Raw genomic sequence first — 22,731 nt, 5'->3', positions numbered from 1 at the left:
TAACTAAAGACGATTAAGGAATTTGAGGATGGAGAAATAGTCTTCTCCAGAGAAAAGCACACTGAATGGTTATTCAATAACAAATGGTCATCCCTGGAAATATAAACACAAGTTCATCACACAGTCTGAGCAGGTTATACTTATACATGTACTCCAATATACATAAATACACATGCATGCACACAAACACATATGTATATATCTCACAGCAATTAAAGAAAAATAGGCCATACTTTTGAAATAGAGAACTTGGGGGATACATGAAAGAGCAGAGAGGAAGGGGAATTGTAATTATATTATAATCCCCAAAACTGAAAATTATATTTTAAAAATGAGAGGACCTTAGGATGCAGATTTTGCATGAGATAGAAGAAAATGTCAAGGATGATTCTTGAACTTCCAATGTAACTGAAACTTAAGCAGCCAAATACTGGGATGGGAAAAATTAGAAAAAAGAAGGTTTGTGGAGAAGATAAAACAGACTTGTAAAGTCCACTGTTGGTAATTATAAGTTTGATCCATTCTGAAGAAACTCACCAGCTCTTGGATAAGTGTGACACATTTTATCTGGTGAACCTTACTGGGGAGATTAAGGGTCATCATTGAATGTATTGAGATCTCACAACCCTCATAATACATGACTGATTACTACCCTTGAGTGCTTTTCATTAGTTTGTTTGTTTGTTTTTAGCATGATAAAAACATAATAAAGAACTTCACAAGTAAGTAGCATTTGGGTTCGGTCTGAAAATTTGGGGAAATTAAGTTTGGTATGTAAGTTCATCCTAGACCACGGAACAGCTACTTTGTGTAGGAGAAATGACTTCAAAAGATCTTTTATTCCTTATTCACTTCATAGTCAATCAAACTTGGTGAGACAGATGCTTGAGAATGTAAGGATGATGTAAGATTTCAAACCATGCCTACTTGTATAGTGACTTAGGATAAAGGGCTGAGATAGGTCTGCTCCCTGGAGGATTTCATTGAATTATATACATTACCCATGGTGCAATATGCTTATTTTAATTTCACAAAATATATTTTTATTTTACATTAGTAAACCTGTTAAGAAATTAGTATTCCATATAATCTTTCATTAGTTCAAAGATAAATAAAAAAGTCACCAGAATGTGTTGATTAAAACACACTCTTCATGGGTGTGTGTGTGGGGGGCTCCTCCGTGTAGACCAGACTGTCCTCAAACTAAGAGGTCTACCTCCTTACTGAATTCTGGGATTAAAGGCCTGTGCCACCACAGGCATGTTTAAAATACATTTTTGATGGGTTTGGGAAATAAGAATTGGAGACACAAATATACAATACTGGTAAGTATATCACTACATTTCTTCTCCAATTAATAGACATTTAATACACTGGAGTTTATTCTTAAGAGAAAGAAATGTTGATCCCAAGGATAATGATACGGAAACTTCTGATTTGGTTAGTATAATCACAAATCCTGCTAGCATGAAGGCATCCATGAGTTAGGAATTTGGAGAAATATTCTGATCTTGAATATTATTTCAAATAAGCTTGAGCTTTCAAAAGAATATTGCCAACTAAGTTTTTAAAATGTGTATTGCTTGTTGTTAACACTGTGTCTACTTCCTCAATAGACGCCAAGAAATATTTTTGAAAGAACACTTGAATGAACGGAGATGCCTCCAGAGACTTCTGTTAATATCCTGCCCAAGGGTATTATTACCCAAGTGACAAATACAAGATGACAAGCGTCTCAATTGAAACCATTTCAAAACCATAAGGTTTGTTAGAAATCTTGTGTGAAGATCTTTATTTCACTTTAAAATAGGATTATTTGGGTTGTAACAACCTTTTAACATGAAGAGAAAACAACTTCCTCCATTTACAATGTTAGGCATGTCATATGTGTAATTTCTGAGATACAATCTTCAGCACATGAGAAAAGTTAAATGCAAAAAGGAGAAGAGATTTTGCTACTGATCTCAGAAGCAAAGCAAAGAGACACATGCAAAAAATCAAACATATATAGAAAAATATTGATACAAACCCTTCTTCAGAAGAAGAATAGATTGGTATTTAGTTTTGGGAATACCTCCCTCATATCTATTCTTATCTGGAATAGACTTTGACTTGAAAGAGGTTTAGATTCCATGACAGCTACTTCCCACAAGTGGAGGACTCTTACTCAGGTGTAACTCTCCCCTTTTACCCTGAACTGCTGCTTTTTGTTTTTACTCTTCTGCTTTCTGCTCCATCATTGCTTTTGAAAATTCTCATCATCTTAATCACCAGCTCTCTAATATGTCATTTTCTCTTCCTTTTTATTAATGGATTGAAATGGAAAATACACAATAAATAATTGCAATTCATGTACTTCTTTCTTTGAAAAACAATTGCCTACCCCTGCTTGTTTCTTGGGTCCTTTTGATTGGAAAATCTTTTCTCAACCCTTAACTCTGAGGTAATGTCTGTCTTTGAGGCTGAGGTGTGTTTCTTGTATGCAGCAGAAGGATGGGTTCTGTCTTTGAATCTTCTGGTTCTTCTATAGACTCTGGCCCTGTTGTCTATCCATTTGCATGTTCTTTGAGCTTCATGCCTTGATTTCAACCCCTGTCCCCCCTTTTTTTCTTGCATTAAAGGCTTGTTTGTAAACTTCAAGCACTGTTCTACCCATTTGACCTTGGATGCATTAGAATTTAACTCTAGGATTTTCCCGTACTTTATTTTCAAAATGCTAAATGGAATTGACAACAGTATAATATAGTTGAGCTGGAGCATTGATCTTAAATCAAAAGACATGGAATTTGGATGATTTCTCTCTATCATCAAAAAAATTTCTAGTCTACTTAATTTCTTGATTTCTCAGTTACCTAATGGAAGAAATGATAAATATTGAATTTATTTTGGGAGTAGGTCTGTAGTGACCAGTCCCCCATTTTAGCAGCCATTACAGGCTAACATGGGCTTGTATGACCTTGCCGCTCCTGTCCTGGTCACTAAGGTCAGATGCCCTCCTCATGGCAAGGAACCAATCAGAAATTAGCTGGGGGGTTGTGCTTTATGACTTTGGGTGTGCTTAACGGACAGTGCACAACAGTGATGTTCAGAACATAGCAACTGTCTTGGGAGGGCCTATGGGCCATAACAACTAGTTGACCAATCAACACAGAGCAGGTCATCCAAACCTGGAAGTGCACCAAACCTGAGACTGTTTCATACCCCTAAACACTCCCCTTATGCTGCCCTTTAAGATCCCTGCCTCGAGGTTGCTTGGGGTCTTTCTCCAGCTATTCACCATGGTGGTGGGGTGAAGGGCCTGAGCTAATGGGGTTAGCTCGTTAAACATCTACAATAAAAGACTCTTTGCTTTTGCATCGAAATGGGCCTCTTGGTGATTTGGGGGTTCAGAATTTGGGCACAATAGGTCTAGCTTAGAATTTGTTTGATATTTTTCATGCCCAAACAGGCGTCTGTCCTCTCTCCCAAACATTAGTCCTTCCAAGAGGTGTGTAAATTGGAATGGTCATATTCCTGGGGAACCATTGGCATTTTATATGGCATGTGTGGGGGTTGGTTAACATTTGTTGACATAGAACAGACTGTTGTGACCTTCTCCACTGTTTTCTTCCAGCTTCCTGGTGCTCTGGAGTCAGAAGTCTGGTAGCCTAGTTAAACGTGTTTATCCCATCCATTCTTTGTGTTATTCAGTGAGCTCTAATAAATCCTTTCTCCTTGTAAACTCTTTGTCTTAGGAGAAAGGATTTATTAGAGCTCACAGGTTCTGAGGTTTATGAGCACGGGCAGTCAACTCTTGTTTTTGAGTCTTGAAGAAGCAGAAATTTATGGTGGAAATCTGCTGGCCTTGTGGAGGCCACAAACCAAAAATGCAGACAGGAAGGGGGCCACAGATACTGGTAACATTCAGGTAACAAATTCCTTCTGCATGGTTTCTATCACCAGGATATAAAATTATGAATCCATTAGGGAATTGATGAATTTATTAGTTAACCTACCTGTGAGTGATTGGACCCATAAGCATGGAACCAACCTCCCAGTACCTGAGATGTTTGCTTATTAGTTGTTACTGCTTAAACCACAACAAATTTAGCAAAATTGTGGTACAATGATTTCCTTTCAGCTATTTTTGTTTTTTGTGTGTATTGCTTACTTGTAGAACCTCAACTTACTTCAACAGGTCTTAGAAAAAAAACTGCTACAAAACACACATGTGCATGCACACACACACACACACACACACACACATGAATACACACACACTGGGGGTGGGGAGAAAGGCAGAGACAGAGAAGAAAACAGAGAGAGAATCAGTTTCTGACTTAAACTACATCAGTGTTTGTTTTGTTTTGCTTTAAGGCAAGGGTCTCATAGAGTTCAGGATAACATCAAACCAACCATGTAGCAGAGACTGATCTTGAAGTCCTGCTTTTAACTCCCAAGTTCTGAGATCACACAGAGATTCAAGGTCTTAATGTCTAATTTTTCCAAAATTCATGTATCTCTGTGAATGTTTACAAAGGGAACACACACACACACACACACACACACACACTGCCTTTGGTAGTATTTCTTTGTAGTATCTAGCTCAGTAGAATCATCTACCAATAGCATCAGCGCTGTCTGAGAGCAGAAAAGAAAGTCAGAATGTTGGGTTGCCCCACAACTCGTGGTTTTAGTAAGATTCTCAGGTAGCGGTTTGGCATAGGGCAATCTGAGGAATCCAGACTCCTTTATCCATTTGTTCTCACACACATGCTGCCTGTGGTTTGTACCCTCCAAAGTGAAAAGAAGTCTTATCATAGATGGCTTGCTTTCCAGGTTATCCCAGATGCTTCTTTAGTTGAGGTTTGTAGTTGTGAATTTTTTTCCCAAAAGAAAAGGGTATCTAACATACATTGTAAAAGCCAGTAGAAGGGAAGGAAAAATAGAGAAGAGCCCATATGAGTGTGGTCTGAGGCAGGATGCAGATGTGGAGATAGACCAAGGGTACAGAGTACTTGTCTTCTTAACTAGGTAGCTTATGATGGATGTCTCTCCAAAGAACCCTTTACTTCCACAGGGGAATATATGTAATTGAATTTATAGACTGTCCATTCCTTCTACTGAAACATGTCTGAGCTCTGAGGGCTAGAATATCTATTAAACTTCCTAGTGAAATGGGCTTACCTAAGTGAGTGAGGTCATGGAGTTTTGATCTTACTCATATTCACTAGACTTGGACAGAATCAAGTCAATGATTTAACATTCCCGAATCTTTCACTTACATGTTGCTTAAATGTTCCTTTCAGATTTTTTATTTTGTTGTTTTCTGTTCTCTTTATGTTTTTTTTTCCATTTTGGTAATGAACATGGACTTTAAAGCTAGAGGCCCGAATTCACACTTTAAATTACAAAATTCTCTGCTGCCTGCTTCCCCATCGGTCAAGTGGAGATAGCAGCATCCATTGCACAGGGCTGCAGCTAAGATTAAATACATTTGAAGATATTGTAATAGTGGAAATTCTCTGGTGTGTTTCTCCCCCTCATCTCAGACTTGCTGAGATCATTCTTGAAAAAGTCTTTATCACTACTGCTAACTAAACGGAACCCCTTCAGTCCTTCCATGTCCAGTGGCCACTGCTTACTAAACACTCTGAACTACATCTCAGAGGGAGAATATATTACCAGACATACCATGTTACCTTCAGATGAGGGCTGAGGGTATTGCAAGAGGCCTAAGGAATCATTGACATAATATATAAACTAACAGATCCCATAAGGAAAATGGAATGGAAGAGTTTCTTGAGTTTTAGACAATTCTAGCTGACATAGTAGAGTCTCTGTTACTACAGATGTATTGAATCAATAATACTTTAAAACTCATTTCTTTTGGACTTAAAAAGTGATCATTTTAACCAGTGAAGAGATAAGAAGATGTTATCAAAGGAAATTTTGCATGCTCACATGGATTATGTGATGTTTTCTGAACAGCCCCATTTCTGTTATACTTTTTCTCCCACTTTTAGAAATGCATTCAGTTCTCTTCCACTAGTGTGAATTCATCTGGAAATCTATGACAATCAATTAAGTAAATGAGGAAACAGAATGTTTGTAATTATGACAATCAAGCTATTTGAAACCTACCCTCTTTGGTTTGATACCCACACATCTTTAAGCAATATATTAATTAAACTATGGGTAATTGTTATAATTAAAATCAAGCTTTATAATTTTTAAAAATCATTCAAAGAGAGAAAAGAAGCATTTTAGAAATACTTGAAGCTGTTGATTTTCAACATAATTCATAATCATGACCACATTGTCATTCCTCTGGCTACATGGGGAGGAGACAATACTAGTATGCTTGGCCCATGTGATTCCTCATATATACATGCAGAATTTTTTGTGTCTTACATCTTTTACAGTGTTTCTCTATCTCTTTAGATCAAAGATGGCAAGACTTTCTGAAAAATGGCCATATAACTAATATTTTAAACTTCTAGATTAAGACACCAGAACTGTAAAGCAAACTGTAACCTGTAGAGTTGCATGCTTTTTGGATTGATGAAAATTTTCATCAATAAATATAGCAATGATTTTCATTTTTCAAAACACATATACTACTGGAAAGAACAGACCACCTAGTGTTGTTGTAATACATTGCATAGACTGAGTCCAATCAAAGGGCCGACATATTCTTTACGAAATCCTTCTTAGCTCATGGGAAATGGGGTGGATGTAGTTCATAGACTGTGGCATGACTGTCGCCACTTTAGAACTGTACCCTTGACTTCGACATGTGTCTGGGGCACCTACAGTATAGATTGCTGAGCTACATCTTCAAGTTTGTGGTACAGATAACAAATTGGAATTTTTAATGCGTCTGCAAATGAATAGGATTTTTCTGATCAGGTTACAAGATTCTGAGAATATTGCTCTCTTTTAAAAATAAACTGCATATTTTATGTTTTTATTGTTGACTCACACATTTCAGCTTATGTTTTTGCCTTTGTGAAATTGAAGGTATAAGGCAAAGAGGGGGCTAAGCCCAAATTTATATTTCCTTTAGAAAGTGAAGATCAGTTTAGCTGGATCAAAATTAATCATAATGTAAAAACCCTTTTGTTTCTTAACTAGCTCTTGGTCTCTTGCTTACAGTTAGCAATCAGGCGTCATATCTGCCCATCTGTTGGAATAACTTTCCCATTCATAAACTCATAAAGTTGCATGTGATACTCATAAGCAGATTATATAGGTGAAACATTAAAGGATGTTTTGCCTTAGATTTAACCTGCCCTGGTGTACTAAGCAAGTTCTCAACAGAATGTTCCTCTGCAGGTAGAATTTTCAATACACACACTTAATAGGCCAATAAAAACACTTCTCTGAAGCCAATGAGAAGCAATTGAGAAACATGTCTCTTCTACCCAGGGGTAGTCTGTGCTTTATTTATTGGAGCAAAAAAGCCTCAAAGTTGATCACTAATTTGTTTCGTGCTGTTATGGGTGAGCTCTGAGTTGGCTAAACCATTGCCTGTGTTGAAAATTTTAGGAAGATTATGGCAGGTAGGCATCAGCTTTTCTCAGCAATCATATCTCCCCAAAGAGAGCCATGCAAAAGAAGCAGAAAAAAATAGAATGAGTTCTTCTTTTGTTTATTTGTCCCAGGAATTAAAAAAAAATCAGCTTTATGAAACCGTGACCTTCCCCTTAACAGATGGGCCTGTACATTAGCATCGTGCTTTCAACCAACAGTTTACATTTCAAACGGAAGGTAAAGAAAGTGATGAAAAGACAGCTTTATCTATTTGTCACATGTTGTAACACTGATACAAAAAAAAATAGTTTTCTGATTAGCAGCTTGATTGGCAACCCATATAACCCTAAATAGTACTACAAACCCAGAGAGTGCACTTTAACACGGTTACTTTTGGCAAAGCCATATGTACAATTTTGAACAAATAAATACATAAATACAATCATTCATATATAACAATATACCTAAATGTCAATTATCATCAAGTGCTTCTAGTAAATTATTTCTTCCATTCACAAGTTACCTGTTGCTTTATAAAAAGTTTCTTCACCTTTACAGAAATGATACAATCAATTCCCACACCGGACCCACATATTAGGAAAGGTAGAAAATGAATTCCAGACACTGTACATAAATATTACATTGTCTTTCGTTAGAAGAAAATTGATTGAAAAAACTCCTTCCTTGACTTCTCTGTAAAGAGTGTGTTTCCCCTCTGTATCTTATCACATAGGGGTTTTGTTCATCCACATTTAATTCAAACCAAAAGCGATCTTCATATTTTGAATCAGGTTATTTGAAAGTACATTGTCATATTGTTGTATATTGAAACTGCTCCAAGATAAGAAGACACACAGTCACATAAACGAGGCACCAAAGAGAAAACATTTTTTTTCTCTAAGAAATAAATGAAGAAACTCTAAGATTATAGACGCTGATGTTATCCAGTACATAATGAAGAAATAACGGGGAGCCAGACAGTGTTTAGAAGAAAACCACTTGAGTGACTCCTGGTCCACTGGTGCCGTCACTATTTTGACCTCATCATTGCAGTGCTGAGGACTGAACCCGGAGCCCTTTGTATGCTAGGCGAGTGCTTTACCACTGGGTTGCAACCCCAGCCCCAGAATACTGCCATTATTATGACTTTTTTCTTAAAGAAATGATAAGAATGGCTTAATAAATAACCATGACAGTAATCTGACCAGTTTCTTGTCACAGAACTAACAAAAGGAGAAAATAAGAGCCTTTTCTTGACAAGTTAAACATTTTTTTGAACATCCAAAAAAAAAAAAAACCAGCAAAGAGTAAACATGCTTAAGGCTATTGAAATACTGGACAAATGGCCTTGCCTCACCAAGTTCCATGCAGAGGAAAATGTTACACATCAAGCAGATTCTAGCTGTTCGTACAATTGAAGAAAACAGCTCCTTTAAAATATGTACATGTAATCGATGATGTCCATTTACATGTTTGTCATACGGGCACTATGTAGCATAAAAAAGTGAAGAAACATTTCTTTAAGACTTGGTTTTCTGATTTTTTACTCCTTTTCAAGATTAGGGCTCTATGCATATTCCACACATACATATAAAACATCCATAGATGTACAGACATGGTTATTATAATGTGAGATTCTTGGACATGAAAAGTGGCTTGGCTGAGCATGGGGTAGGTGCAAAGCCATCGTAGGAGACAGAGACTGCATTCAGCTGTGCAACTGGGAGGCAAATGAGGCTTTCCCAGGGACTGGAGTTCAAGGACAGCTGAGGCTGGATGATGGAAGGGTGGCTAACCTTGTCCTGCTTCATGTCCTCCCAGAACACTTGACACTGTGCTGTAATCAAATTAATATTAAAAAATGGGAAGTCCTGTGTCAGTTAGTATCTAGGGGCTAATGAGAGAATGTGACTATGGGACTCCATTTCTTCTTTTTGTCTCCTTAGTGGGATCGCTATCAGCTTCTATGGGGGTATTCCAGCCATCAAGGTGCAAAGAAAAAAGATAAAAGACCACTTTCAGGTGTGGGACTTTCTCTGCATGACAACAGTGAGTTCCCTAATGAATGGTAGGTGTGCTGAGTGTTTATTCCTCTTTGTGGAGTACATTAGCTCTACTTGTCGTAAAGAGTTTTAAGAATGCAGGGCAAATGTTTCCTATGATTTAAGTTGTGATGATGCATTTCGCAAGGCATATGCAAGTCTCCTCCCTAAAGCAAAGCAAATTCTTTTCAACATCTTGGGATACCAAGGCAACACAATGGAGTGACCGATTCGCCACCAAAGCCAGCAACATGGCAGAGAAATTGAAGCCTCCACAATCAACTGATTTATAGCCAAGGAAACACTAAAGTCTTGGAAGAATTAGGTACACTGATAGTTCACAGTCAATCTTTATTTTGTAAATTGTTGTATTAAGATGATGTTACCACAACTGATGGCCATCTTTATAATTATGGTAATAATTTTAGCATTTAGCATAATGCATGATACATGGCATTACGTAGCACCTTTTAAACTAAAGACCTCAAAATGCTTATTAGCAAATGTGATTTGCTCTCACAGTATCTGTGAGGTAGATTTTTCTTTTTAGCGATTTTACAAGTGAGCATACAGAATCACATAAAAAATGAGATGCCCGTTCATATAGTCCATATAAGTTTGTGGCATCAACGGAATCTGAATTCAGGCTTCCCCATTCTTCCTTCCCTTGGATCTCAGCCACAGAACTTCCAGAACATCTCAAAACAGCTTTGCCCCTATAAGCACTTAAATGTTATAGATGTCATGAGAATATTACATTTGTTGGTAGCTGGGTTACATCTTTCAATAACACTGTTACCTGTTAAAGATTTTCTCACATGCTTTGCAAATATGTGAGAGGGGCATTGTACACTATTACTAAGCTTATGATAGTTAAAATGGATACCTAAATTTGCATTTAATCAACTGCTATGTATTGTTTCTGAGCCTTCTACCAACTCGTTTTCTACACATGGAGACATCCACCTGCCTGATCCAAAAACTGGAAAATGCACTTAAAGGCATTATACGGAAAGAAACAGGTGACAGTACTACGTTTGGCAGTCTCCTTGGTGGCACCATGTAATATTTGTTCTGAAAAAGAAAAAAGATTGTTTACTTAAAATAGCATTTTATGTACATCCCACCTGCTGACCAGATTTAATCCTTGGAAATATAAACCTAGGTGTTTTCTGTACATACAGAGTAACTGATTCTCAAGTTCCAATTCCCAATCTATTTCATCACAGTCTCCCTACCAGGGGTAAAATCAATTACTGGTAGAATCACAAATTCTGTATGCACTCCACGGCAATATATGTAAAAATCCAATGTGACAATAACACACAGCATTAAAAATCACATCCAGTGTGTCTTCCTGACTATGTATCTTTTGATTTCTTTTATTATTAAGAGTTACTATGTATTTTTGCAGTGATGGTATGAAGACCTTAGAGTGAGTTCCCATTTCCTGACCCAGATTTCGATCTCAGAAGCACAATGCATAAATTCTAGCAGTTATTTAGAGTCACTCTTGGAAACAAATAGCAATGTCTTAGGACCTGAGAATGAAATCTGTCCCTTCTAACTCACTCACTGTTTCTATGACTGAGCCCAATACTTGTAAATTAGTGATTCAAGAAAGGAACTAGGATCACGAAGCAAAAACTTCACAAAACCCCTTACCAGTTCATTTTCCCTTGGTGACACCTGTAAAATGCCAACACCTTAGTCCCCATTTCTTAGAAAAGAAACTTATTTACAGTGATAAAAACCCTAACATCTGAGATGCTTCTTGCTTGACATGTCATTCCAGATTCTGTGCATTTCTTCTGGAGAGATCTGATGGACAGTGATGACTCGGCGGTACCTACACAAACTGTAGGCCATTTTCCAGTGATTGAAGCCACTATTCTGGAAAGGATGTATGCCTAACTTTCGGAGACACAGTCCCACATACACATCTTCAAGGTGAAGCAGCCTGGTATGGAGTGAGGTCTTGTAAATAAGTTCAGCCACATCAGCAGAAAAGATATAACCAGTTCCTGAACAGAATGGTGGGTAGTTGCTGTCAGGGTACAAATCCCTAGGCATATACCACTTGCTGCGGACATCCCGGATCGGCCCGCCATTGATGACATAACCAGTAAAATACCTTCTTCTTGGCTTGGTAGACGGTTTCAGGAGTTTATAAATCAGGTTGTCCATGTTCACAAAAATGTCACTGTCTGTTTTCATAACATACTTGGCTTTTGAACAGAAAGTGGCAACCCATCTCATCCCCATTAAGGTTTTGAGGGTGAGGTTGTGATAGGAGTCAATGAAGTCCTCCACTATGATGTCATGGAAGATCTGGCTCTCTTGCTCCACCATCTGGTTCAGAACAGGATCAGCATTTTTGCCCAGGAGGAAAAGTGTAGCTATCTTGATCCCTTTGAAGTTGTTCTCATCCCCCCAGGTCTCCCGGATTGCCTGGCGAGCATCAAACTCCTTGTGAGTGGTGCTAATGAGGATCACCAGGAAAGGAATGTTTTTCTCACATTTGTTGGGCTCATTTATGAGAAATTCAAAAGAATGTGGGTTTATAGGTCGAGTTCTTATGTTGCCAAAGGTGAAGTTTTTCCTAGCAACTGTTAGGTGACTGAATGGCTTCGAGCCAGTGTAGGAAGAAGTAGGTCGTGTTATGCTCAAGTACCAGAGAGCACTGGCCCAGCACACAACGGTCAAAACATATAGGCAAGAGACCTTTGAAGCCATTGTCTTGAGAACTGGTCTAGTCCCAGTGCTGAAGAACACGTCTTTTGGGCACTAGTTTCTTGTCCTCTTGCAAAGGCAGCATATTACACAGCAATCTAAAAATGCTGCAAGAGAGGAGCTAGTTGGTGGGCGTCCATGGACCTCAGTCGTGTTGTGGCACCATCACATTCACTGTGCTTTATTTCAAACCTGATGGCAGCTCCATGCCTCGGAAATCTTCCTGGGAACTCTGCAAAATCAATAAAGTACATTTTTGTTCAGGTTTACTTAGCTATGTTCATATTCTTGAATAAATACAATAAGGGTGTAAGAATTACCAGTGATGACTAAAATAAACACGATCGTTCATTTCCATAAGCCTTGAAAAACCCCTGACATAACCTCTTAGCTTCTCCTCTCCCATGAACAGAAATTGTTTATACATATTTATATTTAATACTTGAATACATTGACCATGAGCATGAGGTGGCTAGGGAGTAAAACTAACGCTGGTGATTTTCTAAAAGGGCCTCCCTTCTTCACAAGGCGCCATCATTGCATTTAGTCACTGTTTTGGCTCTCAGATCTTTCAGCGAAGCTCACTTACAGTACATATATCTTATATTTGTCCAATTTTGAGCTTTTAATTGTTTGACTTTGATAAAGAAATCAATTCTTAACATTGCTTTGCTTCCTCAATTCTGCATTTGGAAATGTTTTGTTTTGATCACCACCCACAAACCTTTGCTAGTACCATGCTTCCTTGACTCAGACAGGAAACATTGCAGCCTGTTCCTGATCTGGCACTGGGCACAGCTCTTACCACATAATTTTGCTTCCTCCAAGGCTTCAGAAAATATTCTTACCCTTTTTTATGCCTGGGTGTAGCATGTCTTCCCAAGACACTCATTTACTGAAAGTTTAGGCCTTGACTGGTAGCACTCTCTTGGAGATGCTACAATGGAAAGATGGAGGAAGGCAGTCCCAAGAGACATATGAGCATCCCTCTCATCTCTGATCCCTTCCTCACTTTCCAGTTCCTTCCCTTCATGAAGTGAACAGTGTCCATGTCTATATTTTCCCACCACCATGCTCTTCTTTCTCACTGTCAGGTGTCTACTTAAACTTTAGTAGGCTTGGAGGACACCGAGTGAGACCCCTCCCTCATAATCAACAGCTGAGAAGAGAACAAAAAGACTGGAATTTCATGACTCTAATAACTGGTCAGAAGATTGGGACCTGAGCCTTAAATCTCACTATGGGAAGAGATTTGCCTTGCTAAACTGCCTGGGATATCAGTACCAGGTAACTATTTAAGTCTGGCTCCAGGAGCCTAAAACACTCTGCATATTGCATTGCAAGAGACTTTCTCGGATTTAAAAAAAAAAGACATATCATTGTTCCCTCCCATAAGTGTCATTCCAAATGTTCTGCCAACTACTTGAATGCTTAGGACAAAGTCCCTCAGGTAGATGCTTGTTGAAAGACTTGAGAATTGGTATAAAGCCTTCCTAAAATGTAGACTGATACTCTGGTCCCTGTGACCATTATCCTCTATCTCCCTTCAGACTGAGTTCTGCTCTTCTGTGCGCCAAATTCTACCTACCCTCTACACTATGCTCTACAGGTCTTTCCCAGATTCTTTCAATTGTGGTCTCACGGTCCACAAGGAATGGGAAGCCAAGCCTCTGAAACTATAAGGTAAAATAAATGTTCTTCCTTGTGTGTTGTTCTCTGAAGTACTTTGGTTGTAGTTACATGAAAATAACCAACACATGGAAACTAATTAACCATCCTGGTTGTGTTGATTTCAAAGTTGCTCAGTTTTCAGTATCTCTACATATTTCCTTGAGAAAATTACATTGGGTTGTTCATTCATTCATTCATTCATTTTACTTATTGATATGTGGCTATACACATTGGATGAGTATAATTTGAGGAACAATTGAGTTTGAAGTCCACAAGTTCTAGGGAGATGTGACAGAAGACAAACTAGTGTTCAAATGGAATTGTTCTTTGAAACACTAATCTTTTCTAAAACCATCATGGTTTTCTAGGGCTTATAAAACATTATCGCAGTCAAAAATATGTATCAGATTACAAAGTTCATTTACATAAAATATTTCTTTTTCTTTTAGTTTGGTTATATGTTAGATTACACGGACTGATTCTATATGCTGACCAATCCCTACATCTCTGGGAATAAATCTACTTGGTCATGTAGATGATCTTTTAATGTGTTCTTGGATTCTGTTTGCAAGTATTTTATGGAATATTTTTGTATCTATGTTAATAAGAAAGTTGGTTTGTAATTTTCTTGTTGGTTGAATTTTTGTATGGTTTTTGGCACCATGATGATGGTAGCCTTATAAAATGAATTGTGCAGTATTTTTTCTGTTTCTATTTTGTGCAATAATTTGAGGAGTATTGGCATTAGCTTTTCTTTGAAAGAACTCTGTGCTGAAACTGTCTGGTCATCTCATTAGATGCCAGAAAACAAAGCAAAACAAAACAAAAAGTCTGCAACAAAATACAATACCCCTTCATTATAAAAGACTTCGAGAGAGTATGGATACAAGGAACAAACATCAACATAATAAAGGTAATTCACAACAAATCTATAGCCAACATCAAATTAAATGGAAAGGAACTCAAAACAATCCCACTAAAACCAGGAACAAGACAAAGTCATCCAATATTCTCATATCTACTCCAGTACTTGAAATTCTAACTAGGGCAATAAGACAACTAAAGTAGAACAAGGGGATACAAATAGGAAAGGAAGAAGTCAAATTATTGCTATTCCCAGATGATATGATAACACACATTGGTGACCCCAAAAATTCTACAAGGGAAGGGGAACTCCTACAACTGGTACATACCTTCATTGAAGTGGCTGGATACAAGATTCACTTAAAAAATAGTAGTCCTCCCCTAAGAGAGATATGCATGGCTCCCCAGAGAAGGGGGAATGGGACAGATCTCCTGAGTGGATTGGGAGCATGGGGGAGGTGAGAGGGAGCATAGAGAAAGAAAGAATGAGAAGAGGAGAGGAGAGGAGGACATGGAGGAACAGGAATGTTGAGTCAGGGGAAGAATAGAGAGCAGGATGAGAGATACCATAATAAAGGGAGTCGTTATAGGTTTGAGTAGAGATCTGGCACTTGTGAGATTTCCAGAGATCTACAAGGATGACACCAATGGGCAATCTAAGCAGTAGTGGAGAGGCTACCTTAAATGCTCTTCTGCTATAATGAGATTGATGACTACCTTTGTTGCCATCCTAGCACCTTCATCCCATGGCTGATGGAAGCAGAGGCAGACATCCACAGCTAAACAGTGAACTGAACTCCTGTAACCCAGTTCCAGAGAGGGAAGAGTGATGAGCAAAGGGGTCAAGACTGGGCTGATGAAACCCACAGAAACAGCTGACCTGAACAAGGAGGAGTTCATGGAACCCAGACTGATGGCTGAGAGGGCAGCATGGAACTGATCCAGGCCCCCTAAATTAGGGTGTCAGGGAGGAGGCCTCAACAATCTATGGGGCCTCAGGTAATAAACCAGTATTTTTCCCTGGCATATGAATGGACTTTGGGAGCCCATTCCACAAGGAGGGATGCTCTCTCATCCTGGACACATGGGGGAGGACCAAGGGCCTGCCACAGATGAAATGACAGACTTTTAAGATCCTTCATGGAGGGCCTCAGCCTCCCTGGGGAGCAGAGTAGGCATTGGGTGGGAGGTTGGGGGAGTTGGAAGAGAACAGGAGTGGAGGGGGAGGGAGAGAGAGCTGGGATTAACATGTGAAGCAAGCTTGTTACTAATTTAAATAAAAAATTGTAGTTGTTTTATAGATAAATGATAAATACACCGAGAAAGAAATCAGGGAAACAACACTATTCACAACAGCCACAAATAATATAAAATTTCTTGGAGAAAATATAACCGAGCAAACAAAATGCTGTATGAGGCGAGGTGGTAGTGGTAGACACCTTTAATCCCAGTACATGTGAGGCAGAGGCAGATGGATCTATGTGAGTTCAAGGCCTGCCTGGTCTACAGAGCCAGTGTCGGGACAGGCTCCAAAGCTACACAGAGAAATCCTGTCTTGAAAAACTAAAAAACAAGAAAACAAACAAAAACCCAAAGAAACCCAAAAAATTTTTATGATAAATATCAAGTCTTTGAGAAAAGAAATCGAAGAAAACATCATAAGAAGGAAAAATCAAAGAAGGAAAAATCACCCATGCTTATGGATTTGTAGGATCAATGTAGTAAAAATGCCATCCTACCTAAAGCAGTCTACAAATTCCAACACAATCTCCATAGAAATTCCAGCACAATTCTCTATAGACCTTGAAAGGAAAATACTGTACTTCTTATGGAAAAACAAAAAGCCCAAGATAGCTAAACAATCTTGAACAATAAAAGAACTTCTGACAGTATCGCCACCCCTGATGTCAAGCTGTACTACAGAGATATAGTAATAAAAATTGCATTGTATTGGCATAAAAACAGATTCCTTGATCAATGGAATAAAATTGAAAACATAGACATAAATCCACACCTATGGACACCTGATTTTTTTAAATAAAAAGACAGAAATACACAATGGAAAAAAGAAAGCATCATCATCAAATGGTGCTGACTAATTGGATGCCTGCATGTAGAAAAATGAAAATAGATTCATATCTGTCACCCTCCATAAAACTGAAGTACAAGTGATCAAAAGACCTCAGCATAAAACCGACTGCACTTGACATAGGAAACAACTTTCTGAAAAGAACACCAATAGTCCAGGCACTAAGAACAATAACTAATGTGTGGGACCTCATGATACTGAAAAAGTTCTATAAAGCAAAGGATATGATCAATAGGACAAAGCAGCAGTCTACAGAATAGGAAAAGATTTTTGTTTATTTTTCTTGTTTTTCAAGATAGGGTTTCTCTATATAAACGCCTTTAATCCCAGCACTCGGGAGGCAGAAGCAGGCGGATCTCTGTGAGTTCGAGGCCAGCCTGGTCTACAGAGCGAGTTCCAGGACAGCCTCCAAAGCCACAGAGAAACCCTGTCTCGAAAAACCAAAAAAAAAAAAAAAAAAAGAAACACTTAAAGAAATGGTTAGCATCCTGAGTCACCAGGGAAATGCAAATCAAAATAACTTTGAGGTTTTCTCTTACATCTGTCTGAATATCTGTCTGAATAGCTAAGATCTAAACTCAAGTGACAGCTCATGCTGGTAAGGATGTAGAGCAAGGGGAACACTCCTTCATTGCTGGTGAGAGTGTAAACTTACCCAATCACTGTGGAAACCAAAATGGTGGTTCTTCAGAAAACTGGGATGTGTTCTACCTCGAGACCCAGCTATACCACTCTGGTATATACCCAAAGGATGCTTGATCATACCATGAGGACACTTGCTAAACTATGTTCATAGCAGTTTTATTTATAATAGTCAGAAATTGGAAGCAACATAGATGTTCCTCAACTGAAGAATGGATAAAGATGTGGTACATTTACACAATGGAATATAATGTAGCTTAAAAAATTACATCATGAAAATTGCAGGCAAATGGATAGGACGAGAAAAAAATCATTCTGAATGATGCAACCCAGACCCAGAAAGACAAACATGATATGTACTCACCTCTAAGTGGACATTAGCTGTTAAGTAAATGATATCCATGCTACAATCCACAGAACCAGAAAGGCTAAGTAACAAGTAGGGCTCTAAGGGAGATACATGTATCTCCTTGGGAATAGGAACTAGAATACATTCTCCCAGTGGATTGGTGGTGGTGGAAATGAGAACAGGAGCGGTCAGGTGTGTGTGAAGAATGGATGAAGAGAGTATGTGAAGAGATGACTGAAATTGGAAGACATTTGGGGAGTTGATAGAGAAACATAGGGGTAGTAGAAAAATCTCAGGAGTCTATTAGGGTGAACCCTAACAATGACTTCTAGGAATGAAGGATTCAGTCAACTTCTGATGGAACTGGGGCACCAATCCAGCCACAAAACCCTTGACCTACAATTTATATCACCTGCAAGATGTTCTGGGGCTATGGAGGCACAGAACTTGTGGGAGTAGCTGATAAAGGACAGGTCTAATTTGAGAAGTAGTTTATGCCTGATACCGTCTGGATAACCAGGAACCAGAGGCTAGATAACCCACAGATCTATGATAGAAAAAATATTACTAAAATTATTCCTAATGATATTCTTATATTCTCATAGATAGGTGTCTAGCCCAATTGTCATCAGAGAGGCCTCCTCTAGCAGATGATGGGATCAGATGCAGAGACCCATAGCCAGACATTAGGTGGAGGGAGTGCCCAAATTGGAAACCTCCATTGGGTTCCTCCCATGTTGGGCTTGAGGAACCTCATGGAAGAGGTGAAGGAAGAAATTCAAGTACCAGAGGAGTTGAGAATACCAGGAGAACATGGCCCACAGACATTGATTAAGTAGGGTTCATAGAGACTGAAGCAGTAATCAAGAAGCCAGCATTGGTCTGAGCTAGGTGCTCTGCATATATGTTATCATCATTAGGTTGGAATCTTTGTGGGACTCTCAACAGTGGGAGTGGGGATTGTCTCTGACTTTTTTGTCTCTTGGACCTTTTCCTACTACTGGGTTGCCTTGCTCAAGCTTGATATGGGGTTTTGTGCCTAGCCTTATTGTGTCTTGTTATGCTGTGTTCAGTGGACATCCCTTTGGAGGCTGCTCTTTCTGAAGTGAAAGGAAGGAGTGGATCTTGGTGAGAGGGTAGGTGAGGGGCAGCTGGGAAAAGGAGAGCTAGAAGCAGTGGAGGAAAAGGAAACTGAAGTCAGAATGTATTGAAAATAAAAATCAATAAACAAAATATCCCTCCCTCGCTGGTGCAGAGTTTAATAGCCCAGGAAGACAGAATACTAATTTAAGAAAGTCTCCTTCAGAGACAACTACATGCTTTGGATGGTTACCTTTTACCACCTTGACATTAATTAAAGTTTTCTGGGAAGCCAAAGATGCAATGGAGGAATTTCTTCTATCAGATTGGGCTGTTGGTGTGCCTGTGAAGCATTTTCTTCATTAATAATTTATGCGGGATGATTCAGTGTAGTGTGGGTGATTCCACCAGAGTAGGTGACTCTGGGGTGAATAAATCAATGAAACGGAGCAAGCTAATAAGTAGTGTTCCTCCATGGTCTCTGTTTCAGTTCCTGTCTCCAGGTTCCTGCCTTGATTTCTCTCAGTAATGGACTGTAATCTATAAGCCCAAATAAACCCTTTCCTGTCCAAATTGCTTTTGGTTATAGTATTTATCAGAACAACAGGATGCAAACTAGATTTGTGCTTAAATACATATGTTGAAAGAATTTTTCCGTTTTTCTTTTTTTGTCTTTTTCATTTTTTTATTATTTATTTTTAAATTTAAATTTAAATTAGAAACAAGGTTGCTTCACAAGTCAGTTCCAGGTCCCTCTCCGTTTCCCTCCTCCCATGCCCTCCCTCCAACACCCCCAATATCCCCTCATTTCCCCAGGGAGGGAAGGCCCTCCTTGGGGGTGTCCATAGTCTGTCATTTCATCTAGGACAGGGCCTAGACCCTCCCCAAAGTTTTCAGGATGAGAGTGCATCTCACATTGTTGGATGGGAGTCCAAAGTCCATTTGTATACTCGGGATAAATACTGATCTACTGCCCAAGGCTCAATAGATTACCTAGGCCTCCTCACTGATACCCCCATTCAGGGGGTCTTGATCAGTCCCATGCTGGATTCCCAGGCATCAGCCTGGGATTCAAGAGTTAACCCTTGTCAGGTCAGCTGTTTCTGGGGGTTAAACCAGCCCAGTCTTAATCCCTTTGGTCATCAGTCCTTCCTCTCTATTACTGGCTTTCTTGAGTTCAGATCAGTGCTTAGGTGTGGGAGTCTGCCTCTTTTTCCATCAGCCACTGAATAAAGGTTCTGTTTCCCAGACTCTCTGGCCATGGGATTGTAGGCTGGCACTCCCCAGATCTATGTCTAAAATTCATATATGAGAGAGTACATGCCATGTTTCTCTTTTTGTGACTGTGTTACCTCACTTAGGATGGTGGTTATAGTGTTTATCAGAACAACAGGATGCAAATTAGATTTGTGCTTAAATACATATGTTGAAAGAATTTAATTGTGATTATGGGCAGAAAAATCATAATTCTAAGTTCAATATCGTATTGAGACAAAAAATGCAACTCATACTCTTGTCTCAGCTTAGAGGTAACTGTGAGATCAGCAATAATTCATTTGGTTATTGTTCTAATTGTATAGTAGAGTGGTTTCAAGACACATGACTTTTGGCATAGGCAGGTCTCCATGCAGCTAGTAACAAGTGCTCTGTAATAGATAATCCGGTATTCCTGGCCTCCTGGAGGACATTTCTGCTTTAAGGCACGCTACAGCTGATCACAAGAAGGTCATGATGAATGGCTTCAAATGTATAAAGAGGTTTTGATAGTTTAGAGTAACTGGTTCTCAACTGGTGGGTCTCGACCCCTTGGGGTTGCTTAACACATATCCTGCATATCAGATATTTACATTATATCATAGCAGTAGCAAAATTACAGCGATAAAGTAGCAATGAAAATAATTTTATGGTTAAGGGTGACCACAACAAGAGGAACTGTTGTCTTGGGAAGGTTGAGAACCACTTCTTTAGAGGTAAGAAAAGGAACTGAGAAAAAACTAGTAGGAGAGAATGTAGGAAGGGGTTTTTCAACTTGGCATGTACAAGTACTGACTCCATTTTAATCACAAAGTCTGGTGAATGAGTCTCAAGAGGCTATAGGAAACCAGACTTTTCTTTGCCATGATCTCACCTTGTGTGTCCCATTCTTACAAGCCTACCGTTAGCAGCCTACTGTCCCTAGCCCTTGCATATTTCCCTGATAAATTGTGAGCCAACTATTACTAAGATGCCAAGGAATTTTGAAGCAGCCTGATGTGGAGCCAGGTCATCTTCAGGGAAAATTAATCAAACAAGCAATGGAGGATTTCGTTAATTATTTAATCTCATTTTCTATGGTCCTTTTCCTGTCCTTACAGAGTCAAATTACTATCCCCCATTTCACAGCTGACTTCATACAAAATCTGTTTGTTCATTTGTGGATTCATTAACCATGAATCTACCAATTAATCAAATACTTCTAATACTTTTTAGCAACTGAGTATTGGGAAAAGAGAATTTGAACCCAAATTGCTACCCTGGGAAGTCATGGGCTAAAAGGCTAGATTACAAGCAAACAAAATTGTCAACATGGGGTTTTTGCAGGATATAGATGTGGAGAAAAGAGTATTTGAGAAAAAGGCACCATATAGTAGACCAGGCACAGAAAAACCCCAGAGGTCACTCATGCCACAGAGTGGGCCCCATTTTCTACCCATCCTAGAAGTCAAGCATACATGGAACAATGAATGGAGGCTGTGAATCAGAAAAGGCGAGCTAAGTGGAATCCTCAAACACACTAAGAATTATCTAGATATTGGTTGCCCAGACAAAAGAAAGGACACATTCAAAGAACATGATATGCACCAGAGACTGTAATAGCTGGGTAAAGAGAGAGCACAAGTTGGTGAATGAGAGCAGTGGGGGCGGGGCTAGTGAGACATAAAGTGGGGGCGGGGCTAGTGAGACATGAAGCAGGGGCTGGACTAGTGAGACGACATGAAGTGGTCCTGTGGTAAGCTCCATCCATTAACCAACCATTCTGAGCTAAGAATCCATTGCTTACCTGTGTGTTCTAATAAAAAAAGGGAGGAGTTTACCTTCCCCAGATCCTGGCCATTGATTTCAATAGCAATCCATTCCTTTATAGTAAGGATTTCTTTACTTCACACTTCTAACTCTTAAAGGAGTGAGAATTAGTTTCATGATATCTTTCAGTGAGATTCTTGTCTGGATAAAAGGATAATGTAAATACAGGTAGATAGAAAATTTAGAAATATAAGAGAGAGAAATGAGAGTGTTAAGAAAGCTTGTACCCTTATAAATATTCTTCACAGAAGAATAAACACTTGCTGGGTGGTGGTGGTACACACCTTTAATCCCAGAGCTCAGGAGACAGAGGCAGTCAGAGCTCTATGAGTTCCAGGCCAGCCTGGTCTCAGAGCAAGTTCTAGAACAGGCTTCAGTGCTACACAGAGATATCCTGTCTTGAAAAACCAAAATAAAATAATAAAATAAAATTCTTTCCTAGACTGCAAATGCACATGATGAATCTCAGCATTATTATTGTTAGTTTTCATTTCTGTGATTCCAAATTACTATTATTTTGAGACAAGGTCTTATTACATAGCTTAGGCTGGCCTTAAATTGGTGGCCCCCTTCCTCTGCTTCTAAGCACTAACACCACAGAAATACACCACCACACCAGCTCACTATCTCTCATTGTAAAATGAAGGTGCCAAGGGACTGGAGAGATGGCTCAACAATGAAGA

General features: G+C 39.0%; 1 protein-coding gene across 4 annotated transcripts in view; it reads right to left on the bottom strand.

Annotated features, from left to right (window-relative positions):
- Nucleotides 1-7,617: 7,617 nt before the first annotated feature.
- B3galt1 (beta-1,3-galactosyltransferase 1) overlaps nucleotides 7,618-22,731 on the bottom strand; it is a 560,539-nt gene continuing 545,425 nt past the window's right edge. For 3 of the 4 annotated variants that reach the window (XM_040745498.1, XM_040745497.1, XM_040745496.1), the window contains one exon: nucleotides 7,618-12,522. In XM_040745498.1, the coding sequence (XP_040601432.1) occupies nucleotides 11,313-12,293 (981 nt within the window). In that variant the 5' untranslated portion in view covers nucleotides 12,294-12,522 and the 3' untranslated portion in view covers nucleotides 7,618-11,312. The remainder of the gene's footprint in view (nucleotides 12,523-22,731) is intronic. The other variant, XR_005877172.1, reaches the window with a different exon arrangement.

The sequence above is a fragment of the Mesocricetus auratus genome, unplaced genomic scaffold (genome assembly GCF_017639785.1).
Source record: "Mesocricetus auratus isolate SY011 unplaced genomic scaffold, BCM_Maur_2.0 Super-Scaffold_100004, whole genome shotgun sequence".
NCBI classification, from domain to species: domain Eukaryota; kingdom Metazoa; phylum Chordata; class Mammalia; order Rodentia; family Cricetidae; genus Mesocricetus; species Mesocricetus auratus.
Note: the sequence above shows the minus strand (reverse complement) of the source record. Positions and strands in the feature narration are given on the sequence as shown.